Raw genomic sequence first — 23804 nt, 5'->3', positions numbered from 1 at the left:
ACAAATTCATTAATTTGTTCCTCCAAATTAATGAAAACATCTATAAATATGATATTTATTTTACAACAGAATTTTGGAGCTAATCAATTAGTTCAATTATCATCTTACAGATAAAGAAATTAAGGCCCAAAGAGTGAAGTTACTTCCCAGGATCACAGGGCAAGTGAGAAGCAGATCTAGGACCAGAAATTCTGTCTGTTGACTCCTAGTTCACTGAACAAACATATTTTAAACAAAAGCTTTTCCAAACTAGAGCTTTTGTCTCACATTAAGTATTCTAAGTATATTTTAGTAACCATTAAGAGTATCAGACATTGGTCAGTCCATTACTGGATCAAAATTTCTATCAATAGAGAAATCTAATATAAATAAATGAAGATTAAGTACTCAGAGAAATTATGTAAGATTAAATAAGTCTATATTCTCTAACATGTATAATAAAAGCTAGGCATTTTAATTTTAAACTAAAGGAAAGAAAACAAAAATCTTTATTACTATGTTTCTAAGCAGACTAGTGCTTTAATGTTAGAGTTAAATTTTAGTGTTGTAAAATTCAGCTACTATGTTGAAAACTTTTTGTCTTAAAGACTGTGTCAATTAAAGAGTGAATATAGGGGGAAAAAAAAAGAGTGAATATAGTCTTGTTGTGCTGAGCAATCTGAGATCCATCTTAAGAGGTAATCTGCTAAAAATAATTTGTTATTCAAATTCTATGTTATATGTTATACCCATGAAAGCAAATTTTTATCACATCTGTCAGAACCTGGTAGGAATAAACTACTCGATCATAGTTCAAAGAAAAAACATAATGTTCTCTAGAAACAATTTATGAAAAAGTCAGATCCATATTTCATAAGCACCACAAAAGCTCATCAGAGTAATAGCCCTCCTTCTCCTGGGTGTTATCCTACCATCTGCTGCTCTATTACTTATCTTTATTTTGCAACTAATTAACAGCATAATCTTCTAAATTCAGCAAGTTAATTATCATTATTGTGGTCTTTGCAGCATCATCAGTCCTTGTGAAATCTTGCTCCCCACCCCCAGAGAACATATGAAAATGAAGTAGGTTGGGAGAGAGTCTGTTTCTTTGGAGTGGGCTCATTTGGTGTTTGCTGATTAGCTTGGCATGCAGAGGGAGGTCAGAAGAATTCTGCTGAACATGAGGCTCCATGCAGGGCCCAACTAAGTTAATGTAGGTTTCTGAACATTTGCCAAGATGCCCTCTGTCAGCGCTCAGTAGAAACCCCTGCAGAAAATCTACCAGCTACCCGCTGCGTGCAAAGATACCTCTCAGTTTGTCACACAAGTCTTAAAGGAGTGATTCCAGAAAATACAACTTAAATACTTAACTAAATCTTCTTAAATGAAACTCCTGGATGGTTAACATTTTCTTATTCAGATGAGTTACTTTTTGATTACAAATATTACATAGGAAATTTGTTTTTTTTAGAAGAGTAAACACAGGTAGCAAATATCTATGGTTTAATGTGCTTAATGACAAATAAAACCCCTAAACTATATCTACATTTGGTGAGAGCCAGTGAAATTTTGTAGAAAACAGCAGATCCCAAGAGTTTTCCTAGAGTATTAAAAAATACTAGGTAATCTTTTACTTGTGGAACTCCCCTCCATACATTTTTACTTAAACTACGTTTTTACTTTTCCAAAGACTTAAAGTTCTTAAAAAAACAAAACAAGCACAACTTGTCCTGAAAGAATTTCTTCAGCAAACAAAGAAGGATCTTCTTTAAATATCTGTAACAAACACAATGCATATAAATCTTCCAGTAAGCACTGGGCACATGAAAATCAGGCCACCGCAAAAGCGTCCGTGGCTATCTTAGGATACAAATAAGTTTCTCTTCAGCTATAGTGTACTACTTATTGTTCTGTGTTCCAATGCTGCCATTTCGCAAACATTTTTTAACCACATTTTAGCAGAGTTACTATTGCTGTACTATTTAACATTAACAGACTGTGACCAGAAGGTCAAATAAATCCTTAGCAGAGATGCAGAATCAAACAGGGAGGATGTTTAAATATTTTCAAAGAGTTGAAAACAACAAAGCAAAATCCAATTGAAGCAGTGAAAGAAGAAATTATAATGTTTGCTGGGCGGCTTCAGACTGGTAAAAAGTCAGAAAAATTATTTTAACATGTAGCATGAACCTAGGGGATGTGAGCTGGGGACCATTCAGTTTGGAGAGAACGGAATTAAGAGTCCTACCACTGACAGAGAAAAGAATCCAATCCCATGACGTTTATCTGATCATTAAGGAACCTCTGCACGAGGGTATGAACTGAGTCTCAGCTTTTCCCACTATAATTATACAATTATTTACTTAGTAAATCTTTTTAGCCCCCGATGCTTAATAAAATAAGAAAATCAATGACACTGACATTTTAATTCAAGTTTAGAAACAATCAAACCAAACCTTTCAAAGTTCTGCTAACAGGAGAATGGATAAACAAATTGTGGTATACTCACAGCACAGAAAACTATTCAGCAATAAAAAGAAACTACAATACACGCAACAACATGGATAAGTTTCACAGACGTATGCTTAGCTGAACGCAAGAGTATATATTGATTTTATTTACATTGCTGGTGATAAGTATTAACAGCTGGGGGAGATGGACTGAGGGAAGGAACATAAAGAAATGTGGATAGATGTTAATGTTCTATACCATAATAGAGGTGAGTTACATGAATGCACTTAAAACTGTACAGTTTAAATTGGTTCATTTCAATCTATGTAAATTTTACATTTAAGAAAGGGTTATTAAAAAATAATTCAGTGAGGGCAGGGAGTGGTCTAAGGAAGAATGACAGTTACATTGCTAATAACTGAAGCTGGGTGATGAGTACATGGGGATTCATTACAGAATCTTATTTACTTTGTATATAGTACTTGAAACCTTCTACAACAAAAAGCTTATAAAAGGGGGGGGCTAATTTCTGAATCTTTTTGTTTAATTAAAAACAGGACAATCATATTTACTATCCCATTTGAAACAGGTAATCACCTAAATATGGCTATTTTATGTGTTAACAATATTCTACTAAGAAATTTAATTGGACTGTTAAATTTAAGTGAGGCAATTTGTGACTCCCCATGCAATTTGGGGAGCCTTCAACTTATAACTGTGTTTCATATATAAATATGTGAAATACAGCTTTGGTACTTTTCAGTGTACAAGCATACAAAGTATTTTTCTTCTGACTAATTAAGTTTCTCAAATTCGTTCAGTTATTCAGGGAAGCTTACTAGTTTCTGTCTTACAGCCAAAAGGATTTCTTTAAATCTGATCTGTTCTTTACAAATTATGGCAGGAAAAGCCCACTGAATATGTAAAGGTATTCTGAGAGGCAGATTACAACAGGATCTCTTTAACTTCTATTTCTATTCTACATAGTTCTCACTAATTCAGTTTTTCATTATAATAGTTACGTTAAATAGGAAGTGTAAAACACATTCCTAGTGAAGATATGCTATCAAATGAAAAAGATCCATTTTAGTTAGTTCCATGGCTTTGACCTAAACATGGTGTTACATGAAAAATTCTCCCCTTGGATTTTCAAGTTCTTTCACTATTATCAATAATCAGCTAATTTTAATACTCTTCAACCAACTATTATTCATTCAAATGGTATATAAGTTTTACCGTTAAAAAAAAAGTTATCACATGCCAAATTCAGACTGATTATTTGCATTAATGGAGAACAGCAGTAAAAAATTTAAAGCCTTGCAATAATACATAATGGTTTTTATGTGTACAAATTTTTATGATGTCAGTATAGTGCCTAGCATAGAACTGAAAAAAATAATAGGTGTCTAACAACTATCGATTGATTTTAGTTAAAAATTAACTCTAAAGTGTGTTAAATTGTAGAAGGGAGAATTATTTTGATTTAAAAGAAAATTAACCCACTGAACCCCCACCTCATAGCAGCAGCTTCAGGTTGTCTACTAAGAAGATTAGCAAGTAAGAAAGATTTGAGGCTAAGAAAGACCCCAGAAATCAAAGTTTAATCCCTTTATTTTACAGATGAGGAAAATGAGTCTCAGAAAAATTAAAGTGGCTTGTTTGGGGGTAGTGAACAGAAGAATTATGAGTAAAATGAAAATATGTCTTCTGATTCCTACTCTGTAGTTCACCCCTTAACATCGATTTCTTAGTGCCTGAAACACAAGTAAAAAATATGGTTTTCCTTTATATATAATGTTTACTAACCTGTATACTATTTCAGAATTTTTTCTTAATACTGTTCTACTCATTTGTATGAATGTTTAAAATCATTATGTCAACACCGCCTTCAGATTATTACTTCTAGTTTCAGCTGCAATATCCCTAGCCTCCAGCAGGAGGAGTTTGCCTAAAAGGCCACATCAAACATCAGACAAACCAATGATAAAAACTAGAACTTTACTCCCAATTGATTCATTTGCTTTCAAGTACCAGTGCCCTGTCACTATGCTAATTAAAACTTCTGGTTCCCCTATAATGTAATACAGCCCACAAATTTACAATATTTGATCTAAATTGTGCATCTGAAGTAGGCTTTAATTGAAAAAGCTAATTCAAAACAGGGTCAAGATATGTACAGAACAAATAAAATCTTGCTTACCATTTTTGCTTCTGACTGTACTGGTTGAGGAGAGGAAGGACCTGGAATTCCTGGAACGCTAGGCACCATGGTGACTGGTCGAACAAGCTATCAGAAGATATTGAAAATTAATTACTAGAGAATATATTCAAAATGAGATTTGTACTTTATTTGCACAATGGCTGCTATAATAATTTACATAAAAAGTATATATTAATATGCATATGACAATATATTTATACAGTCAGTTCAGTCGCTCAGTCGTGTCCGACTCTTTGTGACCCCCTGAATCACAGCACACCAGGCCTCCCTGTCCATCACCAACTCCTGGAGTTTACTCAAACATATGTCCATCGAGTTGGTGATGCCATCCAACCATCTCATCCTCTGTTGTCCCCTTCTCCTCCTACCCCCAATCCCTCCCAGCATCAGGGTCTTTTCCAATGAGTCAACTCTTCACATGAGGTGGCCAAAGTATTGGAGTTTCAGCTTCAGCATCAGTCCTTCCAATGAACACCCAGGACTGATCTCCTTTAGGATGGACTGATTGGATCTCCTTGCAGTCCAAGGGACTCTCAAGAGTCTTCTCCAACACCACAGTTCAAAAGCATCAATTCTTCAAAGCTCAGCTTTCTTCACAATCCAATTCTTACATCCATACATGACTACTGGAAAAACCATAGCCTTGACTAGATGGACCTTTGTTATTATACATTAACAAAGTATATATTGTGTCGGCCAAAAAGTTTCTTCTGTTTTTAAAGTAAAAATAAGACACATTTTTCATTTTCATCAGGAACTGTATTGAACAACATATTCACTGTTTTGTTCCACTACCTTCTGCCATTTTTCAGGCACGTTAATGATTCCATCTTCCCAAAACTTTTTATCTTTTGGAGCAAAGAAACTGTTCTAGGTTCCTGTCATAATTTGTTTAAAAATGGAATGTTTTTGTTAGCTTTCAGTAGAAAATCACATGTAGAAGTAACAGTCAAGAAGGTTTTTTTCATTTCACTTACGTGGAACCCAAATATCAAAGTGATGATTTATCAAGCTGGTACAAATGATTTTCAGTGCTTGATTTGGATATTTTGAGTATGTAAGCTATCAAACTCATGATAAAAGATTGAGTGTTAATTAATGCCTCGATTCGATCACTATCAACTTCAACAGGCCTACCCAACTGTGGGGCATCATCCAGCAAGAAATCTCCAGCACGAACTTCACAAACCACTTTTGACACGGTCTATCAGACACAGCACCTTCTTCATTTACTACACAAGTCTTTTTTTTTTTTTGCATTTCAATCACATTTTTACCTTTCTTGAAATAATAAAGCATAAATGTGTTGAAAATGTTGCTTTTTGTTTCATCTTCAATATTAAAATGGCTATATTCACCAATTTAAATTTTTTTAAAAAATGCACACTGATATGACAGCTGTCACAATACAATCTAACAAAATTGTTTCAAATGAAGTTAAAGACAACTGAGTGCTACTACAGCCATCTTATAGGGAGGGACTGAATGAACTTTTTGACCAACCCAATATATTAATATTTATATTGTTAAGATAAATATAATAATTGATAAAATTATTTGAGACTGCAGAATCAGAAAACTGTATCTGAACCTTTACTGATATTAATCCTGATTTATCCTTCAAAACTTGTCAATTTTTTCTCATTCATTTTTAATCTTAAACTTTCATAATTTACTTTTTTAATAATTCCTTCTTATAGAAACTAATAACATTCAGTGAGGCAAGATTTCTCACAGATCCGTCACACCTCCATTTTGAATGAGAAAGAATGTTAAAACTTGCATAACTAGGCATAAAAAGTAATTTCAACAATGAACTTTGCTTTTCTAAAATATATACATATAAAATGAACTTTGCTTTTCTAAAATACATATAAAATTTATAAAATATATACATGAAAGTTCTTTAATACATTAAATAAAGCATAATAACAAAGGAGAACCTGATTACCTCTAGTAATTTCACTAATAACACTACTGAACAGATTTTCCATTGTCTTTTGCCTTCTTTTAAAAAAACGTTAATATCAACACTGAATGATTAGTTATTGTATACTAAAATCTATCTTTTTCATTCCAGTTTCTCTCACTGCAGTTACATTTAACAGGATACCATATAAACCCAGATACAAGAATGTTTCCCCATCAAAAATATCTGGAGAAAAGAGGGAGTAGTCACCTTACATTTGAGTCCTTATAAAACTCTCAAATAATGCAGTTTGAACTACAAAGTTCCATTTGAAGACAACACATTATCTTGACTTTGTGGAAATATCTGAAATATTACAGTCAGTGCTAATTTTGGATACTTAGGTCACTTTAGTTAATAAAAATAAATATTTAATGTTAATTTTAGTTAATATTCATGAAGATATAATCTCACCAAAAGTGTCCTGAGGATATAATCTCATGAAAAGTGTAAGGAAGATTTTAAAAGTAATTTTTAAAAACTATACAATAAATGATTATATTGTACTAACCAGAAATATCTATCTAAAAAGTGACAAAAAGAGACTCTTTTTATTATGAGTATTAGGACTTGATGTAAGATTTCCAGGATTATATTAGGAGATTCAAAAAGTGTTACATTGAAATTATTCAGATGAGGATGAAAATGTGTTTTGGAAAACTTTGTGAGGTTTCTTAAAAAGTGGTTCTAAAGACAAAAACTTGAATATTGAAGACACATTTGAAGATTCCGTTATTTTATGAAATGTGAGAATAGAAAAAAAAAGCATTATTTCTAACATATTATTCCAAAGAATGTGCCTTTAAATACTAAGTTGTTGAATAGTATAAGTAGATATTTCACTACTATCTATGTCTTTCAAAATTTATATAATTAACATGCCCCTCAAAAAACTTGTTTTTGATCTTCTCATTAGGAAAAGTGTCCATTCTAGTAGACCATTTAGATTTTCACATGCTTGGGACAGCAATGGAATTCCATAAACCCAACATGACTATGAAAGTTCAGAATACTTTTATAAATGATTTCTCTAATAATCAAAATAACATGGAGTTACCTGATAAATGTTCCAGTATAAATATCTTCTTACAGAACAGAAATCTATGCTAACATTTGAATTCTACAAATCTAGCAAATTGAAATGGGTTGAATAAGGAATTAGTTTTTTTAAATTTCAACCTTATTTTTTAAATTTATTTTTTAATTGAAGGATAATTGCTTTACAGAATTTTTTCATTTCTGCCAAACATCAACATAAACCAGTCATAGGTATACATATGTCCCCTTCCTCTTGAACCTTAGGAATTCGTTAATACTAAAAATAAAAGGAAAACTATTAAGATTTCGAGGACTGAAAAATGTTATTTATCCAGTTATGTTTGGCTTGAAAGATTTAAGCTATCACAGTTAAGTATCAATGAGTAAATATTGCTCAACTCTAAATATTTTGTTGAATTCGGTTTCATAAACTAATCAAGCAGCCTCAAGTGTATTTTCTGATTATAAAGATCAGTTTTCTATAAAGAAAATATTAAATAGTCTAAAAACTTACCGGGACTGCAGCTGGAACATGCACATTAGAACTTGTGATTGATGCGGGAATAGCAACAGGCATGGTCTGTCCATTGGGAAGATGTAACAGAAGAGGAAATGGGCCTGGGACAGGACTAAGGCAAACAAAAGAAGGGCAATCAGAGAAAAGAAATCCGTATCAATCATGTTTAAAAAATATAAAAGTAGTTTTACTCCTATTATAATTTAAAAATAAATTTTCCAGAGAAATCTAAAAAATTAATAAACATAACAGAAGAGAAACAGAGAACAGACAGGTGGTTGGTTGCCAGAGGGAAGGGAATGGAGGGATGAGAGAAATTAAGAGGTACAAACTTCCAGTTGCAAAATAAATGAGTCATAGGAATGAAATTCTCAGTATGAGGAATATAATCATTACTAATGCAGTATCAGCTCTGTATGGTAACAAAGGTGGTCAGAAGATACAAACTTATAGTTAGAAGATACATAAGCACTAGGGATGTAATGTGTATGTGTATGGTGTGCTCAGTCATGTCTGACTCTTTGTAACTCCATGGACTATAGCTGCTTGCCAGGCTCCTGTGTCCACGGAATTTTCCAGGCCAGAATCCTGGAGTGGGTTGCCATTTCCTTCTCCAGAGGATCTTCCTGACCCAAGGATCAAACCAGCATCTCTTATGTCTCCTGCACTGGCAGGTGGGTTCTTTACCACTAGTGCCACTTGGGAAGCTCTAAGTGTTCACTGTATATAAGAAAAAAAAAAGAACAAGAGGTCCAGCCCAAGGAAAATGCCCATGTGACAGATGCAAACTTGACACCATTTTTCATAAAATGAACAAAATACCCACAAAAAATTATACATGGTATATATACACCACTCAAGTAATTAAACAAAAATTTCTGAACCACTGCAAAGCACATTGTAAAATTTAATTAGCTTTAATTGCATTGAAATGTACAATGTATGTAAGCAGTGTAGGATAAGAGGAAAAAAATGGGAAAAGCTATGAATTTAGAGAACAATCTGCAATACATTACTGAGAAAAATTCTTATCAGAAAGCTCTTGAGAGCTCCCTGTAAAAACTGAAAGAAATGTTTTGTGTTAGTTGCTCAGTTGTGTCTGACTCTTTGCAACACCATGGAAAATAGCCTGCCAGGCTCCACTGTCCATGGGATTCCTCCAGGCAAGAATACTGGAGTGGGTAGCCATTCCCTTCTCCAGGGCATCTTCCTGACCCAGGGATCAAAGCCGGGTCTCCCGCAATGCAGGCAGATTCTTTACCGTCTGATCCACCAGGGAAGCCCTGAAAGAAATGTTATCTAGTGATAAAGATAATCTTATGTGTTTTGTGTAAAATAGCATGAAAATAAGAGACCATCTTAAAATCACAATCTGTGTTAATTTGTCTTTAAAATTAAGCACTGTATATGTTTTCTAATTTGTTAGAAAACATTTATAATAAAAAAAATTACCCAAGTATTTTTTCCAAAAATAAAAGCATGGAAAAATGATTAACACACACACAAAACTAAGGCCACAATTAGAATAATTAAATATCTCAGGAAAATCAAGAGAAGAAAAACTTAACAATTCATAAAATTCAATGACTGGCCCAAATCACTTACACAATTGGCCTGTTGGAGGACGGTGCCTGGGTGATTACAGTACTTGAGGTTGGTGAAGGTACTGCCTGCTGAATAATGACACTTGAGTCAGAACTTGTAAGCAGCACATTGGGAACTTGTAAAGATGCTGGACGAACTATAGCTGATGTGGGCTGTGCAGTTTGTGCCAATGGTACTTCCTATTTAATAATGAGATTGAGAAACAATGAAATTTAAAAATCCAAGTCAATTCATGTACCTTAATGAACAGAATATAACACATCTCTTAAAAAAAAACCCACAAAAAACCCCCCACAAACTTAGTATCACCCCAAAATATATTAATATTTATTTAAAGTTAATTAAGAGAAAACTGTAGAAGCAGTTGTTTCAAATGCAATGTTAATATTTTAATTTAAAAAACATTTGAGTGGTTTTTTCAGTACAACTTGTTTTACCATCCATTTAGAAATAACTCAGGCTGGGCAACTTGGCTATATAACTCCATGAGAATTCTGTAAAAAATAAAACTACAATTCCATTCTCATGGAAGTACAGAATTTAAAATCCAGATGGGACTTCCTTGTCCTACTCCATCATTATATTGTATAAAGAAGAAACAGGTCCAGGAGACTCTTTTATAGTTGATATAAATTCAATAATAGAAATGTTAAAAAATTTTTTTAAGTAATACAAATGTTTGCTAATTTCAGGTAACTATCTCTACATTACCACTAATTTCTCAATATCAAAAGGTGAACTAACATTAATGTCAGGAAGCATTTAACAAGAGGCTTCCTGTGTGCTGTTTTGGGTCCGTCAGGAACCCTCTGGCCCTTATTGATTCCTGCATATTCAGGAATTAAGAGGAGAGGCACGCCTTTCCCGGGGCTGAGGAATCCAGGCATTTCTCATTACAGTGATAAGTACCCTCTTCCTTATTATGAGCCAAATGGTAAAAGGTGATTGTTTGCAACTCTTGCTCTGTGATAGGGATCATCTTATGTTTTGTAAGTCTGGAATTTTAATCTTTGTCTTTGCTGAGAATAACCACCTTGTAAGACAGTATATATGCCCACACCATGTTGATTAAAAACACCTTTTGCTCCATCAGTGCTCTGGTCCCCGTGTCTCCCCCCCTCCACCCCCCACCGCCTTCTAAGACCCTCTCGAGAAGGTGCACCGCGCCTTCACCCACTTGAGAGGGCGCCTGGTGCCTACGTGCAGCAGCGCGAGCCCTAAGAACAGGACTCTATTGGCTTTCCATGTAAACCAGGGGATATCAGCCTCTTTCTCTCTCTTACTTTTGGAACCACTAGGTTCCAGTCCATTAAAGGATCAACAATTAATACCTTGAATGTAAGACTAAACTACTGGAGTAAGATCTTTCTAAAGTAAAGGAAAACACGGAACCTTATAGATGGTCTTTTCCCCAATTTACAGATTAGAAACAGATTATCCTGAACTCCATAACTAGTGTAAAAATTGGTCCACCATGTTCTTTGAATTTGCCTTTATACTGCCATTTATTCTCAGAATCTTATTAAGCTACACAGCAAGAAAGATAAACTAGTAATACTGGAACTTCATTTACTTGACAAGTTTGAGAAATTACAACATGCCCTAAAGGACTAGTAGGAAAAGAGACAATAAACCAAGTAAAACAAACAAGAAAATTTTGGACAGCAATGAGTTATAGACTAACAATACAACATAGTATCAATAAATCATGAGATTGAGGGAAAGTTGGAGTTGGCTACTTTAGATAGCATAGTGAGGTAAAGTGAGCTTCTTTGCAAAATGGCATTTGAACTGGTACTGAAAAGATGAGCGCATTCTAGGGAGAAGGAAGCAATACCAAGAGCAATGTCTTTGAGGCAGGAAAAAGCTTAGAATATCCGATGAACACTATCACATAAAAGGCATGAGGTGAGGTTGGATAAGAACACAAGTCTAAATCAATGATGGCTTATGGAAGAAGTGTGAGTTACCTTAAAGGCAAAGGCAAACCACTGAAGGATTTTAAGCAGGGAAGTGACATAATATATTAAAAATATACAGCCTAACTTCCCTGGTGGCTCAGTTGGTAAAGAATCCACCCACAATGCAGGAGACCTGGGTTCTGAAGATCCCCTGGAGAGGGGAACGGCTACCCACTCCAGTATTCTGGTGATTGACTTTCACTCACATACATATATATTCAGACATGCATCTACACAAATATAAGTATTCTGTATATGCTTGACTTTGGACACTTTCCTGCATGTTTGTTACATTTCAATTAGAAATAATTTAAAAAGAAAAACAAAGCCACCAATTAAGAAAAAATACAGCTAATGGAAAATAGGTTGGAGATGGAAGCAGAAAGTCCTGGTAATTGTTAAGTTATATTAACTGAACAATATATTAACAAATAGCTATCAACAATTATTTGAAGGTAACTGTTAATAATCCAAGTAAAAGATGATTTGGACTACAGTGGTGACAGTGACAATGAAAGAGATAAATTAAGGATATATTCAGGAAGTAGGTTTGGTAACATGTGCTACTGGTTTCATTGAGAAGGAAAAGAGGGAATTAAGTATTCTTTATTTTTGGCCAGAGCAACTAGGTGGATGGAGAGAAAATTTACTGAGACAGGGAAAACTGTGGGGGAAGAAAAGGGGTGGCTCTAGTTTAGACATACTATGTTTAAGATGACACATAAAAGGAAATGTCAAGATGGAGCTGCATATGAATATGGAAATCTGGGAAATATCTGGGTTGATATAAATTTGAAAACCAGGTAGATGGTTTTTAAAGTTACAGGTCTGGATGAGAGCATTTAAGAAGGAAAAAATTGAGAAAGAGAAGGGGGCTCAGAATTTACTTCTTACAACTTGGAATAACTATGCCCTGCCCAGTGTGAGCTAGACTGAAGAATGCAGGAAGAAGAAATACCCCTAAGAGGGCTAAAACAGCAACCAGCAGGAAAAAACTGTTGAGTGTGAAGGGACTGGAATATTCTCTAGGTAAAAGATATTTATATCAAAGAGTTAACAGCATTTCTTATAACTGTGATAATGTGGAAACAATATTTATATTCAAGATCAGTAAACACATTATGATAAAGTGCAACCATTAAAAATTATGACTTTGGAAAATTTTCTAATGGCATGGGAAAATATTTATTAATGCTGAATGTATAAAACATGATATAAAAAAGTAAACTATGATTCTTCTTGGTATTTTTCTTTGTATCCCTTTATACGTTTATGTAACTATTCACTTGTATATGTGTCAAAGTGCTAGGCAGCTCTTTGCAACCTCATGGACTTCAGGCAAGAATCCTGGATTGGGTAGTCATTCCCTTCTCCAAGTGATCTTCCCAACCCAGGGATTCAATTCAGGTTTCTCACACTGCAGGCAGATTCTTTACTGTCTGAGCCACTACAGAAGCCCAATATATATATGTATATTTTTATGTATAAAGGTAAGCATATATTTAGGGAAAATGTTTCAAAATATTAGTAATTCTTATTGCTCAGTTATGAGGTAAAAGGTATTTTTTTCTTCCTTATATTTTCTTGGATTCTTAAAGCTTTTTAATAATGAGAATGCACTTTTATAATAAGTAAATAAAAAAATACAAAACACCTATGATCAAAGCACTTATTCTTAGGTATCAATAAATAGTTACCTTTTCTGCCTTACTTCTAGCTCCTCTGCCATGGCAAAAGTCCGTTAGTTAGGCTATGATTTTAAAGTAACATAACCTACAAAAGAACACTGTCATTGCCTTTTATTGTGCCCCATGCCTCCAAATAAACGTGTTTAGTAGATGTGCTAGTAAATGAACATTAATTGAGAAATACCTGTAATAATGGTAACTCAACACATAACATACCCCAGTCAGCCCCAGGTACCAAAGTATTCAGATCTAGGAATGAGGCACTAAATTAGTACAAAAAGACTATACCAAGTAAGAAAGACAGTGTCAGCGTCATCATATTAGTTGCTATTACCAAAGATCGCTGCTGAAGTAAGTAGCTATTCCTTTAACCCTTTAAAAGTCTAAATAAACTTTGTTCAAATGATTTCTAGTTGCAAAGATTCTTAATTAAGCTGTCAATGTATAAAAGTAGCAAAAAAAAAAAAAAAAAAAGCAAAACCCAGAGAAATTAAGTTTATAAATTTATGTATCCTCTAAAAAAAAAACAGGTTTATCTTAAATGACTACTATTCTCTCCAATAATTTTTGTTTGTCATAAAAAATTATCTATAAACAAATAATCTTTCCCTAAAATTTCTGAGTATTCTCACAGGCTTTCACATATAAGACAAGTATAACCTGATGCTGATTAATGCATATTTTATTACATTAAAATTTTATGTAGACCAAATATTAGACTTTACTGAGAATGCTGATTTTTTTTTCCACTTAGTTTGAGTTTCTTCTGTAAATACAAACTTCTAACCTTCTCATCACTGGTAGTAGACTCTGGGTGTGGTAAAGGACTATCCTGGTGAGTTGTTTCTACAACAGAGGGCTCCTCAATTTTGCTTCTTATGATGGGTGTTGCAAGAGGAGATAAATCTAGAGGCATCTAAAACACAAATTAAGAAAGTGTTAGGAGTTTAAAAACAGCCAGTCAGTATATCTAAAATAAGAAAGCAACAAGTGAAAACTGTTCTGTCAGAAGCACTCTTTTAATTTCATGATTAATAACATACTTTTTTAATGTCATCTTCCGAGGCTTTCTTGAACTCATTCTCAAATGGACTTGCCAACTCATTAAACAAACCCACTTCTTCACAGTTTTTCAAGAATCTTGTTGGTGTTGGGGTCTGATCTGAAATAAACATCAATACGTAATTACACATATTTAAGTATCATACAGGACTCTAAAGTATTTTAGCTAGTAAATTAATGAATTAGCAGGACTGGTTCAGTCAGCTGTTAATTCTCTTTGGAAAGACCTCTTCCTTTAAAGCGAACAAAATTTGGTTAAGTTCTTGTTGCAGTTTAAGGTATTTCCTCCAACTTCATGAACAATAAAAGTATGAAACAAATTCCTGTTTGTTTCTTATTCCACATGTTCTGAGTAGAGTGACCTAAGCATCCTCTACTCAGAGATAAACTAGTATCATTATCTAACACAAATTAAAAAAAAATTTACACTATTAAAACTTACAAATGCTTAAAATACATGCAATTTGGGGAAAACTAAGATAAGAGCATGTATATTTGCTTTAACTTGGCCCTTCCACTAGTGCTCATAATCTATTATGAAAGCAAGTTTAAGATAAAACAGTGTTCCACTAAAACAGGAACTCGATGTACACGTGATCACATGTTAATTACAAAACAAATGCTAGTTAAGGTCTACACTGAATGAAAAACAGCAAAGTATGAATTCTGTCTGTTTAGTTTTATTATTTTCAAGGCTATTTGCTCACACTGATTAGGATTAATAGCACATTCAATTCTATTCACATTTTATATACTTTAGGGCATCAACTTTACAAGTTACATCAAGGATCTAGCCTAAACTAAATAAAAGTGTAAGGATGACCCTGGTTTAAGATATAATACTCGAAAAACCTTCTGTGAAATTAAAATATGTATTTGTTAACTACTGGCTCCCTAGAGTGGGCATTACTTACTATTTTATCATCACCCTCAACCCAACATATACAGAGTATTAATGTGTTTACTACATATATTTAACACTAAAATGATCTATTTGTCATACACATCAGATATAATATAGGCCTACCTCAGACAGTAGGAGTATTATCAAAATTACTGAAGGACTTTTTGTCATCATTTTACCTAATAGTCTGCAATGTACATAACCTGTACTCCCTGGAAGACATACAAAATACTATTATAATAAGGGCCCAGGATTCTTGTATCAACCTAGGTCCATCCATCATGACTGCAATAGTAAACTGAACCTAAATTTGACGTTTCTGTTCATGCCCAAAGGATTTGTCTATGCCCAAGAGAAGGTTCCTATTTTGTATTAAAGGGAGAAGAGTCTTAAAAATAAAATTCATATGCAAAAATTACTTTTTATCAGCAATTACTGTCATGATCAGGCTTGGAAAGAAAAATGTCAACACAGGCACAATTGTTTAAACATGCATATGGTTTTGGCTATTGATCATCAAATATATATCACACCATCATGCACTATATTTACACAGTTACACTATACTACTGATTTCAAGTATATTTAAAGAAAAAAAAGTCAAGTGCTATGTTTAAATGTGTTCTACTTTTCTAGAGCATTAAATGTAAACAGATAGTAAAGTAAGTTTTAGAAACCAATCTCAAAATATTTTTGAGTTAAATGTTACAGAGAGAGATGTGGCTTTAAGGCAAGAAGTTCCAGAGAAGGAAAGACCTTCATGCTCAGGGGAGTGAAACTTCCAGGCTGCAGTTATTTTGTTTGCATTTTGGTTTTCTCTCTCAATATCTGATACACGGTATTTTAAAGAAATGCATACCACACTCTTACCTGCTTTCTTTTACTTATAGAAATGAAGATGTGCTGAATGTTCCCCTACATTTTTCCTAAACAAATTGTTTTTTGGTGAATTATCTGTTACTTCCAGTTTTTTCAAGACAAAAATCTTGATACTGAATGACAAGAATTATCTTTTTCCTCATTATCATATACAATGCTTATGGGAGATAATTTGATTTCAAGCAGGGTAGTAATTTAAAAGTATTAATAATATTCAGTATTCAGGTATAATTCTAGACTTACAAATAGTATAATCTAAGCTTTACAAGAGAAAAAAATTAAAACATTAATTTGAATATTTGTAATATATGACTGTGGTTATGACAAAAGGGCTGAAATTTATGTAAGTATATCAAATTTTATATAAAATTATTTTATCACAATACTTATGTGTGTATACATATACAGAGATGTATGCATCTATAAATACCCAAAAAAAGAGGTAGCTGACGTATAGCATGGAAGGACAATAAACCAATGCATGTACTGGGCTTCTCTTTTCACATACTGAAAGATAATCATATCCACTTAGGTGATACAGTATGTTCATAGGAGCAACATACAAAAATAAAAAGCATTGATTGAATTTAAGCCCCCTTTATTGAGAGTATTTTACTAACACAGATGTTTAGTCCAAACAGAAACATAAACAGAATCCTAATGAACAAGTCTGCTAACTGCTTTCTCCAATAGGAGGAGCCTGATCATTTTCTAGCTTCGCGTAGCACTGTAAAGCAGATGTAAACAGCTAAAAGAAACAATGACTAAACATCATGTTAACTGAATATCAGTTAAATGTAAATTCTGGAAATGGTATGAATGCTTCCAGATACTAATTAACTTCAAAAATGATATTGAAGTCTACATTTGAAAACTATACAAAAAAGTGAAATGAACGGTCAGGAGGAAACATGAAAATGTAATGGGTAAAATACATGTTGCCAACATTTATTGAAAATGAAGTCATTGGAATATCACCAGACTAAATTATTTACAGAGAATACACAAAAATTGTGCACATTCCAGGTGAAATATGTATATAAGCTATTAATAAAAGCATATACTAACCAGCCACAATGACACTGTCATTACGTGCTGGACCAAATTTCAGTGTCATCTCATGTTTATGTTTATGGACAGCCAAATGATCCTCGTTGGTAAAACGCTGTGGCAAAAAGTTTTAAAATATAGTTAAGATTTTCAATTTGATCAAATAAGTTAAATGATAAGGAAATTTTCATTTCCACAACAACATGTAAAACCACCATTAACAAAGACATAGCAGTTTGTTAACTATAAAGAATCTACTGTTAGTATAGATAAACATACCCGGTCTCAATCATAGAGAAACTCGTTACTCAAGAATGAGCAATACTGATAATATTAGGTCACATAACTCATTTGAGAGCATTTAAAAACAAAACCTGAGGCAAAGAAACTTTACATAAATTTCATTTGGACACTAAAAATAGACCATGTTAATTTTTGCCATATCATAGCAGAAATATACACTCCATGGTATAATGACTTTTGAAGAAAGTATTGTTATTTTACTTAGATTTCAGGTTACTTACCACTTTTAAAATGAGAACTTTCTTATAAAAATATTACTCCTGGACAAATTGAGAAGTAAATCAGGTGCTTTATGTTACCACATAAAAAAAGAATGCCTTGATTATAATCCAGCAAAGAAATAGCAGTCAATACAATAAACCAATTCACTTTAAAATAAAAATTTTAACTTAGAATAAAGTAGTTTTACATTTTTTTCATCATATTCTTATATAAAAAAGTGAAGCCATCTGTTGCTTCGTTTGCTATTATTTTGTAATGATGTAAAGTAATTAGCCTCCAACTAATAAAAATAAATGGAAAAAAAAAATTTTGAGGGCATAATGGAAAAAAAAAAAAAGTGAAGCAAACTTATTTATAAAGCTACACTTAACTTTGATAGGTCCTATATGCTAAAGGTGACATTTATGATTACAATATAATAAATACATTGTTTAAATATCTCCTATATCTGGATATCAATCTTTATGAAGATGCTCCTTATCTTTAGCAACATTTACAACTGAATATAGAGCACTTTCTTTTTATTTCAGAGAAATAATTATAAAATGTCAAATTAAGAGATCTATGCTCTCTAGGCTATATCCTTAAAAATGGGATGTTAAAATAATGAACATGGTTTCTCAGAACCACCAAAAATGGATTCCTTATCCTGTGGTCTTACCATTCCCTATTCAACTCAGTATGTACATCCTTTCATGCAACTAATGATAGCAGCTTTAGGGTTAACCTTAAAACATTTCTATCTACTATGCTTTCTTTTCTAAATATTAAAAGTATGACCTGTATCATCCTTAGCCCAGCCCATAAGCCCACTTAAAAAGTTAATCAATCCCTCTCATTTACATCTGATTTTGCTCTGCACAGTACATGTTTATAGCACCTAGCAATATTATATTGATGCTTTCATATTTCCTTTCAAGTAGACTGAGCTCCTACTATTTCAGTTTTCCTCAGTTTAACATATAGTAAGTAGTCAATAAATGCTAACTGAAAGAATGAACTTCTTACAAGTAAAGAACTGAATCTTCAAGCCCAATCTAAAAGAAACAAAAACCACCAAACCACAGACTGTTCCTAAAGGTGAATTAAGCCTTAATTTCATTTGGTTATATTGTTTTCTCATGTAAGTATGCTTTCTACTAAGTCTTTAAGTTACTGTACACCAGTGGAAAATTATTAATATGTCCCCTCTTTGGAACCTGTTTGTATTCCCATTGAAGATGAGTATCCAGATGCAAACAGTAACTCTATCCCTTGACTTACTTATTTATAATTGAAACAATCATTGAGGAATCATAATCCAGCTCTGCCCTACGCCAAGTGCTATTTTCCTACTGCTTTGTCATTATGTATAAGAATCCTTTCCAAATTTGGAAAAATAAGAAATAGTCATCCTTTGATAAGAGTTTCCAATAACAAAGCTTTTGGAGAGTGAACATAGCAATAGCATTTACCAGCACTACTTCATTGCTTTTTACTTTGCATTACAGTTTTGAATGTCTTACAAGTATCTTAAAGCAAGATTCACTTTATATTCTAAAGAAAGTAACAATGTGGCTTCTCCACTGAAGGCAATCATTAAACATTTGCAAGTAAATGCATTTTAGTAGAGGTCTTAAATTTTAAAACAGCAAAGTCAGCATAATTAACAGAAGAGCTTAGAAAGTTATCTCCTAGGAATTTTATCCCCATGGTATCCTCTGCTTAGTTATTGGTTTGAACACAAATATTCAAATCAAACAGCAACTACATATACAATAAATAACATTATGTTTTCTACAAAAGATGTGAAAATACCAACAAAGATTGATTCTAAGTGAAAAGTAGCAGGTAAAAGGACCCTAAAATACATTTAAGATCATATGAATAGTAAAAGGAGAAATGCTAGGAATATGAATTCACAAAGTTTCAAAGAGAACATACAGATCAAGTTTATCTAAATGCTATTTATAAAGGAATTGTTAATCATATGTTTCTATACATGGGTAAAATACATTGAAATTGATACTTGATACAAACGAGTATCAAGTATCATGGATCTATATACCATGATACAGATACCATCTATATCTACAACCTTGTCTATCATCTGAGGAGACTTATTTACCTCTTAATGAGAAACTTAAAACACTGTCAAAAGGCAGTCACCAGGAAAAGATATATATACATGTAAAATGCGTTATCTTTTCAACAAATACTTACAAAGCAGCTACTACAAGCTAATATTTTTGCAAGAATCTATTTGAACTGCTTTTCCAGACAAATTAAAAGGTTTATTCTAAAAATAAGTTTTGTAGAAAAATGATACTGCTAGTAATAATATATTGAATTCATACAATTTCTTTCTTCCAGGCAACTGAGAGCACAACTCCAATGAAAATGTTATACATGTGCAGTGTTCTGTTAAATAAGAAAGACTTTGAATATACAGCTGAATAAACAATGGGAAAGGCAGTCAAGGAAGTTAGAACAGGTCAACAATCTCTCTTACAAGGTTAAAAAGGAAGGGTAAACTGACAAATAGGAGGGGGTGAAATAGTTGCTTCCATAAAAAATTAATTTAAGCTCAGGTATTGGAGAAATTTGTGTTTCCAAAATGTGAACACTCTTATCAGAATTAACTTCTTAAGAAATCAGTCATTCTGCATTTAATACATGCATTCATATCCATGATATAGATGATTATTCCTAATTTAAAACATTAAATAGGATTAAATTAATAAGGTCATTAGGCCAATAGCCCATTTTACTACTTCTTTCATGAATTTAAGTACTCTAATTGAACACCAGGGAGTTACTGATCAAACACACACACATACACTCTCCCACACTTTCATTGAAACTTCAGATTAAATAAAATGAAATCTTTATCTCCTTTAAAAAAATGTATAATGTATTAACATTTCACCAAAGAAAACATTTTCAATGAGAGCATCACCAAAAGAAAAGCTATTATCAATAAAATTTAAGAATTTCAATGTTAAAAGAGTCTTTCAGTAAATTATCTCAACTTTGTCTCTTTTACCAAATTCAATGCAACATCATGTTAAAATAAATGAAATTATCAAAAGTCTATCTATGAAATACCTAACGGTGTCTGAGACCAAAAAAATTTAATAGAAAGAGCCAACAGTTAAAAATTTTGCACTGATAACTATAGGTCTCTCTGAAATAACATTATCAACAAAATATACTTAAAATTTTAAAAATCTATTTGAAAATTTAAGTCCATTAAGTGTTTTAAAGCAAAAATTCCAATTTGGAATAATGTTGTTAACTAGTGACAAAAAATAATTTGTACTACCACCATCAGATTGGGGCTTCTAAAATCAATACTTAATAAAATTTTTGACTTCCTAGGAAATTACTATTTGAATCTAGAGAGAGACCATAACTATTCCTGTTCCAAGCAAGATTTAACAAATGGATGATGCTAACCTTGGTCCAGTTGTCATTTGGCCAGTAACAGTTATAAGGCATTACTATAAAATAGATTATACTATTTTAAGTATCTCAGAGAACAAATATATGCCAATAAAGTTATTAATACCTTTTATAAAAGGTATATAACTTTTATAATAACTTTATAAAAGTTATTAATACCTGAAGAGAACAATACTTAAAAGTTATTAGTGAAACTAAAAATTGTTTTAGCTTTTAAAACAATATGAAAAAATGTATGAGGAGCCTTAAAAATGTGTATACATTTTGATATGTTAATTTGGTTTCTAAAAATGTATTTTGAGGAATTAGGGAGATGTACATAAGGGGTTATACAGAATATTCATCATAATGTTGTGATTTTTTTTAGGCCATAATAATTAAGTTTTAGGCCATAAAAGAGGAATAGGCAAATAGATTTTGGGACATATTCTGGCAACAGAACACTACACAGGAACTCAAACTCATGTTTTCAATTAGCACAGAAAATGTCATACTATATAATGTATAATATACTATGTAATATAGTATAATGCTATACTGTATAATGCATAGTATAATACTATATAATGTCATTTACATACAAACAGAATACAAATTAATACATGAGGTATGATCCCAATTTTGTTTGAAAAATAAAAGGGGGGAAGGACTTAGGAAATGAACCAAATGTTAACAGACATCCTCTCTAGATTTTACTTTGTCAGCATTCTCAGTGATACTTTTGTAATTAAGAAAAAAGAAAAACTTTTAATGTTCACTGAAAAAGATACATATACAGAGACCCCTATTGAAATATACCTTGAAGGATAAACATTCTATTTTGGGATATTTTGCTATAAACATAACACAAGAGTAGGCTTGGGTTCACACTTATCTCCAGTGTTCACAGGTTCTGTGACTGAGAGGCATTCAATAACGTATTTGATTGTGCATATGTAAAATGAGGTCAGTAGCACCAACTTCATAGGGCTGGTGCAGGATTAAATAACATAACCCACATAAGCTTCGAAGCACAGTGACTAAGTTTAAAAATGTTAGTATAATTATAATTGCTTTTATTACTACAACAACTATTATATGAAACTATAATTCCTCCCACCTTTTTTGAAACAATTTGGAGCACAAATTTAGACATGGTATGATATATACTTGATAAATATTTGTAAGCTCTGTTCTATGGTTCACAAGCAACTTCTAAGTTTCTCAGGTAGACCTTTTTCGTTACTGTTTTGAATAAACTTTTTATTTTGGAAAACTTTTAAATTTACAGAAAAGTTGCAAAAACTGTACACAGAATTCCTATACACTCTGTACTCAGTTTGTTTCTCCTAATGTTCTCCTATTATTGTGGCACATTTATCAAAACTAAGAAACCAACACTGATATATTACTATTAACTAAACTCAAGACTGGTAGCTTTAGTATTGCCCAGCTTAACCAGACTCTGGCTCCAAATGACTTTTTGTTATGTTCCCAAATTCAAAATAATCTCTGAAAATTATGTCAAGGACTGCCAGGTATCCCTTAATATCTGTTACTCTTTTTCCTTCAAATTAAGAATTTCTAAATTTTAGGTGAGCACTTGGCTGCCCAGAACAAAGCCCACATCTAGCGTTCTCTGCAGTTAGGTGGCCATACTCTTTTGGGATCAAAATAATGAGTGAAAATCATCTGCATCACTTCCAGTTAAAGCCCCTAAAATGACAGGTGTGGACATGCTCCTCTCTGCTCCCCCTTCTCCCTCCCTCACTGCTGGAATGTGGACTTCATGGCAGGAGCTGGACAGCCATTTGGACCCAAAAATGGAAGTAGCATGATGAGGATTATAGAACCAGCCAACCTGGGACTCCTACTTCCTGGTTATTACATTAAAAAACAAGCCCATCAGTCTGTTGTTAAGGTTGATTCTTTGTCTCAGCCTGCATCCTAAGTAATACAAATCTCTTAATAACAATATGCCATAGCCTCTAAAGATAATTTCTTTTGTGCACTGGAATATACAGAAATTTTTATGGTGACCATATCGAAGAAACATGTTTGTATGTCTAAGTTTTGATATGGTTCCTTTTCCCTATTCAAACCTTCCACACCTCTTCCCGACTTTTCATTCTCAGTTACTATGGATAAATGGTCCATGGTCCTATCTAAGGCCAGTCCTTCCACTTGAACACTGGATCCCATCCTCTCTTAAGGACCCCATTTCTGCAACAGTTCCTCTCTCTGCAGTGTAAAGTTATGCTGTGAGAGTCGCACCTTAAAACTCAAAACAAGCAAAAAAGTTCCATCTTTAATCCTCCTCCAGCAGTATTTCACTGTTCCCTTTAAGTTAAATTACAAATAAAAGGTATCTCATAATGTCTCCACTTCTGATTCTCCACATTTACTCTAAGGTGGGTGTCCTAACAACCCTCATATTTCTAAATTCAATAGTAAATACCAAATTATCCTAGCAATTTTATGACTACATTGTTTCTCCACATTTTGAAATACTTTTCCCACTTGGCTTCT

At 32.8% G+C, this 23804-nt stretch overlaps 1 protein-coding gene across 2 annotated transcripts in view; it reads right to left on the bottom strand.

Annotated features, from left to right (window-relative positions):
* ATF2 (activating transcription factor 2) overlaps positions 1–23804 on the bottom strand; it is an 83504-nt gene that overhangs the window by 28351 nt on the left and 31349 nt on the right. The window contains exons 5-10 of one of the 2 annotated variants that reach the window (XM_020889061.2): positions 17346–17442; positions 14476–14594; positions 14220–14348; positions 9784–9851; positions 8176–8290; positions 4634–4720 (exon numbers count right to left, since the gene is read on the bottom strand). In XM_020889061.2, coding sequence (XP_020744720.1) covers positions 4634–4720; positions 8176–8290; positions 9784–9851; positions 14220–14348; positions 14476–14594; positions 17346–17442 — 615 coding nt within the window. Of the gene's footprint in view, positions 1–4633; positions 4721–8175; positions 8291–9783; positions 9963–14219; positions 14349–14475; positions 14595–17345; positions 17443–23804 lie in introns of both variants that reach the window. The other variant, XM_020889052.2, reaches the window with a different exon arrangement.

Source organism: Odocoileus virginianus, chromosome 13 (genome assembly GCF_023699985.2).
Source record: "Odocoileus virginianus isolate 20LAN1187 ecotype Illinois chromosome 13, Ovbor_1.2, whole genome shotgun sequence".
Taxonomy (NCBI): domain Eukaryota; kingdom Metazoa; phylum Chordata; class Mammalia; order Artiodactyla; family Cervidae; genus Odocoileus; species Odocoileus virginianus.
The sequence above is the reverse complement of the archived record's forward strand: the minus strand, read 5'-3'. Positions and strand labels throughout refer to the sequence as shown.